This window comes from Gossypium hirsutum, chromosome A11 (assembly GCF_007990345.1).
Source record: "Gossypium hirsutum isolate 1008001.06 chromosome A11, Gossypium_hirsutum_v2.1, whole genome shotgun sequence".
Classification (NCBI taxonomy): Eukaryota; Viridiplantae; Streptophyta; class Magnoliopsida; order Malvales; family Malvaceae; genus Gossypium; species Gossypium hirsutum.
Genome location: NC_053434.1, coordinates 84,767,042 through 84,774,287, shown reverse-complemented (window position 1 = coordinate 84,774,287; position 7,246 = coordinate 84,767,042). Strand labels below are relative to the sequence as shown.

Genomic DNA, 7,246 nt, shown 5'->3' with positions numbered 1-7,246 from the left:
ATCAAAATTCTCTTTGTAAAAGTTGTTTATTTATCAACAACATTTCATTTTCTGCCATAAATTTCAAAATTTCAGCATTTACATCTATGGAAAAATTTCTATACTTTGATATCTTTACAAATTTATCCCCAAAATAGATAGATTAAGCTATTCCAATCTCGAAAATATAAAAATTACTAAAAACGGGATAAGAATGCTTACCCAATTAAGCCAAGAAGGCTTGCTTTTCTTTCCTAGGGTTTCCATGTATTTTTAGGGAAGAAGATGATCATAATATGATATTTCTATTTAATATATTATCATCCATTAATTTTTCAACATTCCAATTTAGTCCTTTTCTTTTTCTAATTTTCCATGGATCATTCATCAAAAATATCTACTAACTTTTCTTAATGGTCTAATTACTATATAAGGACCTCAAGTTTTGAATTTCATAGCTAATTAATCTTTATAGCTACTAGAATTCAACTTTTGCATTTTATGCAATTTGTTCCTTTCATCAAATTAGACATATAATCGGTAAAATTTCTTAACAAATTTTTCACACGATATTTCTATAATTCTGTAGATTATAAAATAATATTAAAATAAACTTCTTTTCTGAGATCAGATTTGTGGTCCCGAAACTACTATTCTGATTACATTGAAAATGGGCTGTTACACACATACTATTCTAACATTTATGCATGCAAAATGAGAAACACATAAATGACTTAGATGGTAACCTAGGGTTCATCAGTAATTACTAGTGACCTGACACTAACATAGAAGTTAGCTGAATACTATGAACCTTACTTCGAAAAGGTTTTCTGAACTTAAGTTTTTAAAGAGTTTTCAGTGGAAATTAAGGAAGAACAAGAAAATGTAAAAGTGTTTAGAAAGACCGCCGCTATCCTTTTATACTTAATCTCGGAGACAAGGATTAATAAAAAAATCAGATAATTTCATTAATCCTCTTGATTTCCGTGATTAAGTGCACTTAACATAATTTAAGTCTTATCATCTATAGTAGTCTAGTTCTGTTCTAATTAAATCTCAACTTAACTAACCAAATTACCTTACTTAAATAATAAACAAATATAAACAACTGCAAACTTAACGAGTTCGCCTAGAGCATCTAGGTTGGGCGGATACTTAACAAAAGAGTCCGCCAAACCACAGAACTCACCAAAACTAAGAGTTTGTCAAATGGCGCAATACACATAATTTTATACTTAGCTAAGAGAAACATTTTACTTACTCATATTTGTCCTTGTTTTACAAACTACACACCAAACAGTAACTAGATACAGAGACTTCGCCGAGCGAGTTATATATGGGCCTCTGAAGTTAGAAATTAACTCGAAAACACTTAAAATCAAGCCTAAACATATTCATATCATTTTCAAATGTTTCAAAACATGAAATTCCAATTTCAAAACACACTTTAACTTATAAACACATAGCGTAAACACGATTAAGTTAAATAATGAAACAAAGCTTGAATAATTACATTAAAACGACTTGAATTTCAAATCAAATTTTACAAACACTATATTCAAATTAAGTTTTGGTTTACATGCCAAAGTCTTTATACTATAAAACTAATATAAATATATTACAATCTCAAGTGAAATGTGATGCGAAGTTCTCAAGCTTAGACCTTAATCTTCTTGTCGAACCAACACTTACACGTTTTAAACCACTAACGCCTAAGCTTAAAAGGCTCAGTAAGTATCAATAGATAAACCTTATGCTTTGTTAGTGTTGAACCCTTCTTAAACATGTCTTTTCAAATTCATTCAAGCCACAATTTAATTCTATTAAGGAATTTATTTACATTAATCGATTTATAAGGCTCAACTTGCATTTTTATGGTTTGTTAACCTATCACCTTATTAAATTCACATTTAAGATTTACATTGATAGCATATATTCTTTATATGAACCATATACTTCGTTTTCATCCATTTGATCTAGAGCACACTTGAATCATCCAATTTCCTTATTATCATTTGAGGTAAATCTACTAAACGTTATACTTTTAAAACACTTTATCATGTTAAATCCTCTTTTAGCTTATTCATTTACCTATTTTTCATTCATTCGGTTAGAATTTCATTTAACTCATAACACTATGTTTCACCATACATCCCTCTTGTTTGGGAATAAATAAACTGATTTTCACCTGTAAGAAAATTGTAAAAAGAAAAAAAAAAGTTAAAGAGCCTATACTATAAGTAGCTAAAGAACGTTTTATAAAATGCCAAACATAATAACATATACATGGCAACAAACTTAAATTTCGATACTATTGAAAAGAAAATCTATACATTTTGTTCTCTAAATCAACCCTTTTGGTAAATATGATAATCACAAAAGTTCTATAGATAAGAGTAAATAATTGAAACCCATCATCTACAATTAAACAATGTTCATTCTAATTAAATTTGATATTACAATTGTTACGATTGATTCACTTAAAATATTAAAAATTTAATAAATTTCAAAAAATACTTATATATTTCTAAAAAAGTTATTTATGTTGTTAACAAAGTGAATATAAAGTACCATATGAGCAGACACGTCAATGCCATTAAAAATTTAATGGTTTAGTCAAATTTTCTATTCAAAATAAAGCAAATTAACTAAAAGGTAAATTACACTAATAGTCACTCAACTTTGGAGTAGCTAACAAAACAGTCACCCAACTTTCGAAAAATAACAAAACAGTCACACTAACCCTTTTTCGTTACAGACGTAACGGAGCTACAGTTTTCTATTACAAACTTAATGGAACTGCTATTTTCCATCCCTTATCACTGCTCTCCCATCCCTCTCCCTCTTCCCCACCATTGTTAAATCTTCCCTTCATATTCTTATCTTTTACTTTCAGGGCCTTTAACAGAGTTACTTTGAATATGTTGATATTCAAATTCAATGCCATTAAGAGCAACACCCTCTCTCAGCTTCATAAGGTAATTATTAACATCTCTTCTCAGTCCTTTTTGTTTGAGGCCTGGGTTATCCCTATCTCTATTTTTTGAGGCTGTGAGAGGTTTACTATTCCATTGGCATTCACTTGGTTTAATTAGCGCATTAGGTGAATGAGCCAACGGCTGAAGCCCTTGTTTTGGGGTTTAATTTTCTGTGTTTTTGTATGATGGAGTTTCTGTTACCTTTTCACTTGCTATTTTAGGGCTTTCCTTCCTTCCTTTGGGTATAGCCTTGCCTGAACAGAAAAAAAAAATCTATTATCACTCTGTTTCAGATCTAGGAACCCTTTTTTTTTCTCCTTCATTTGTTTTCCCATAAACATGTTGAGAGATCTAATGTTGATGACGAGGCTCAGCTTAAAGAAGTCTGAAATCACCCTCGTCATCACTTGCGCCTTCCCAGATTTCGTCCGACTTTGGTGTTTACTTCATTTATTTCTCGATTTTTGCAGTCTGGACTTGCTTCTCCCAAAAAATTGAAGGGTGACAAGTTCACCAAAGCAATGCTGGCTTTTGCCTTGCCCTGCTTGCTGCTGATGATTCAACCAATACAAGGGGCTGCCAAAACCCCAACATTACAGTATGGAACATTTGAGAGGAGCAATAATGCTCCTTTGACACACTCCACCTATTAATGTCGAAAACGGTTGAAAGTGTTGAAAACTGCCAGTGGGTGAAATGAAAATCCATGTTAATGTTCATCCATTTTCACTTCAATATTTTCCCCTGATGTTGAAAGTGTTGATATAGAGGAACTCCAGTTGAAGCTGTTGCCAATGTTACAATGGCAGAAGGAATTTTGAACCACAAAGAGCCAGGTACCGAGGCCATAGCTGCTGGGGTTGCCACTTGGTTCTCGAACAAGACTGAGTCCAATAGCAATACATATGGTGAGGAAGAGGGAGAGGGATGGGAAAGTAGTGATAGGAGGATGGAAAACGGTACCTCCATTAAGTTTGTAATAAAAAACAGTAGCTCTGTTACGTTTGTAACGGAAAAGGGCTAGACCGTTTTATTTTATTATTTTTCGAAAGTTGAGTGACTGTTGATATAATTTAACCCTTAACTAAATTTTAAAAATTGAGCATCAAAGTGATAAGGAAAATTAGGATTGACAAAATGAATAAAAGTTAAAAAAAAAAAAGGGTAAATTAATGTTTATTCCTTTGAAAAAAAAAAGTAAATTTTAAGACATAATTTCCTTATTTATATAAAAGAATTTTTTTCAGTCAAAATTTCTATTTACTATAAATTACAAGCCAGCAATAGAGAGAAAAAAAAAATGAAGAAAGTTAGAGATATGGAGTTTACATATCATTTCCAAGTGATCAGATTTGAGTTGGTTCCTCAGTCCTGGCTTGTATTTCACAAATACTTCAAGCTTGGGTAGAAGTTGATATGGGGCTTAGATAGCTCCAGAAATACAGATAAATGTGTATCCTTGCACCTGGAATCTCTTTTAGGATAACCATTGAATTCCTGTATATAATAGCCAAATAAAATATATAGAACACCAAACGTAATAACATATTATATAGAATTAAAATAAAACTCCATTCTAAAGGGTAGCAATCAACCTTTAATGGCCAAGTAATGGTCCCCAGTCTGGTCGAACACAAATAACTTAAACTCGACATTAACTTACCAATTAAGAGAGATATTGTTTGTGTTTTCAATTTCCAATTATAAGGAGATGTAACCATTTCCATTTCTCTTTTGTTTCCACTCGGATAAAGTACCAATCTCCTGTTACAATACATATATAAAATACTAATGGAATTAGATAGTGATGCAATTATATGAAAGTTTAATAAGTTTCAGCACTCACCATTGGTGACCTCCAGCTTGAAATGTATTAAATTTATACTTTCCCGCCTTCGCCTCAACCAATAAAGAGAATGCATGACTATTTTTGAACAAGTAATGACTTGGTGGATGACCCCATTTCGTTCTTGTTATTCTTGTAAATTAACTATAAAACTCACTTTAAATCAACTGAGAAAAGCTTTGGGTAAATAGAGACCAATTATATTCTGATAAAACCACCTAGAATCTTTGGTATTAGAAAACAACCAAAATAGAGCAACAAAACAAGCCCATGTGAGACGTCTTGAGTGTGATCTTCCATGGTAATTGAGGATATCTAATAATAGTTTGATTGACTTGACCTTGTTTTCATTGAAGAGTTTATATAAAAGAAGAATATAATAAAAATCTACATAGGAAGAGAGACGGTTGAGATTCTGGCTTTCCTTGCAAGTGCATGCACCGTACTAATACTGGACTTAATTCTTCTTTAGATATTTTGGAATTTAAGATGTAAATGGAAGTATTTTGCAAGAAGGATGGTTTTTGTCGTATACGATGAAAAGTTCAATGGATGAGATTTTGGGGTCTCGTAATAAGATCATAAATGGGGAATGGCCTCGGTAAACATGCAAAGTTACTTGAAACACTCTACTATATAATGTTGTGCATTATAAAATACTGTTGGGGTCTTAACTGTCCAATACTTTAATGTTACACTCTCCAAACATCTCTTAGGACAGTATGTTAGGACAACATCTTACATTCATTGTTCAAACATCACTTTGGACAGGTTGTTGGGACAACACTTGAGATGGTTGTTAAGGACAGTTTAAGAGCAGTTGCGGGATGGTGTTCTTGGCTTAGTCCATGGCATGATACTCAGCCGGCAAATGATTCTCAGATGGAGGAGGAAGGATCGGCATATCCTTATCTTTAATCCTTTACAGACAAAGCTGACTGATTTTACTTGGATATGGAATCCTTTATTCGAAATTCAAAATGGAAGTCATTTTGCTTCGATTCAAATGTTTTGCTCATAAATAGATAACACTTAATGTATGTCGAGATAACATAATTTGGTTTTACTTGAGTTTCTTGTGCTAGTAACTATTTTGTACTTATATAGGCTTTCTTAGAGTTTAAAAACTATTGTAGATGAGTAATTGTAACAAGTCAGAGATTTCAATTTATCTTCCTTGAAAAAATGGTCTGAATTCCCGCATCAAATATCAACCTGCAGATGTGAGTTTCAAAAGCTAATCAACTAAGATCAATTTTCATTCACCGAGGAGTTGTTAGGAAAGGGGATTTAGAATCCGAGCTTGGAACAGCCAAATAACTCACTCATACTACAACAAGCAATTTGCTAGTGCAAATTTCATAAAATCCCACATGGATTAAGACCAAAACAACTTTCCAGATTCATCACAACATTTAAAAACACCCAACCAGAAGCACAGCCAGAAGCTGTCTGATTTTAGCTAAACATACATAATACTACTATTATGCTACCTACTAATTAACTAAACACGACCATCAAATAAACTTTCTAACTTCACTTTCCCACCTTTCAAAAGGCTTTCAATCTCTTTAGGAGGGTTTAGCCCCATTCTTTGAGCTCTTTCCCACCGATCCAGCCGCGTTATCCCCATACACGGCCCGTATGCCATGTTCATATCAAATTGCCTTAACACTTGCTCTTGTTCATCAAAATCATCTGTTCCCCTCAAAGAAAAGAAACAATAATTTTAGCTTTTTGTAAATATCCATTTCCAGAAAGAAAAGCAAAAGAGAGTGACCTTTGAGATCGAGTGAACCGCCATGAGAAACAAGAGCAGGGGGTTGGGTGATTTCGGAACCGAAAGTAGCGGCGTGTTTGGGAGATGGGCTTTTAGTTGATTTTTTTCCGGTAGAGGTAGTGCCGTTCTTCTTCTGCCTGTAGAAAACATTCATGTTCTTCGATGTTGTTGCCATTTTTCTCGATTCTTCTCCTCTCCCAAAGCTTCTGTTTAAATTCAAATTTTAAAAATTGATTTCCGGATTGCTTCTTGGTTATGGTATTTATGGTGTAGGCAATACTTTACATTTCCAAATTCTGTGTTCCAATACTGATTCGTGGGCTAGGACTGGTTTCTTTTTTCTTCAAATGGGCCTAATGGCATAATAAAAGGTAGCCCTGATTTGTGAGCAAAATTAAAAGGGTAAACTACAAAAATAGTCACCCAATTATGTCATTAGTTCTTTTTTGTCACGCAACTATTGATTTTTTGATTTAGTCAATCAACTTTTTGAAATCAAATATTTTAGTAAGTTCACCCGATTCCACAAAACAATATCTACAAGGAAAAATGCACGAGTAAGCTTCAATAGAGCTTAGTAAGTTCACAGGTCGAAATGATAAAATTTACCGTATAAACATAGCAAATCATATAATAACAATGTTAATAAACATTAATCTTGTC

The 7,246-nt window shown here is 32.7% G+C and overlaps 1 protein-coding gene across 1 annotated transcript; it reads right to left on the bottom strand.

The window, feature by feature from the left end:
• Window positions 1-6,041: 6,041 nt before the first annotated feature.
• LOC107890121 (uncharacterized) lies at window positions 6,042-6,923 on the bottom strand. Its single transcript, XM_016814633.2, has 2 exons — window positions 6,584-6,923; window positions 6,042-6,501 (listed from the first exon to the last, which is right to left on the bottom strand). The coding sequence occupies exons 1-2, from the start codon at window positions 6,756-6,758 to the stop codon at window positions 6,308-6,310; spliced, it is 369 nt and encodes a 122-aa protein (XP_016670122.1). The 5' UTR covers window positions 6,759-6,923; the 3' UTR covers window positions 6,042-6,307.
• Between the last annotated feature and the right edge of the window lie 323 nt (window positions 6,924-7,246).

Bases quoted from the DNA above. Each gene is read 5' to 3' on its own strand.
- LOC107890121 (XM_016814633.2), bottom strand. From the start codon at position 6,758: ATGGCAACAACATCGAAGAACATGAATGTTTTCTACAGGCAGAAGAAG. The intron at 6,502-6,583 runs GTCACTCTCTTT...TGAGGGGAACAG, and splicing joins CGGTTCACTCGATCTCAAAG to ATGATTTTGATGAACAAGAG.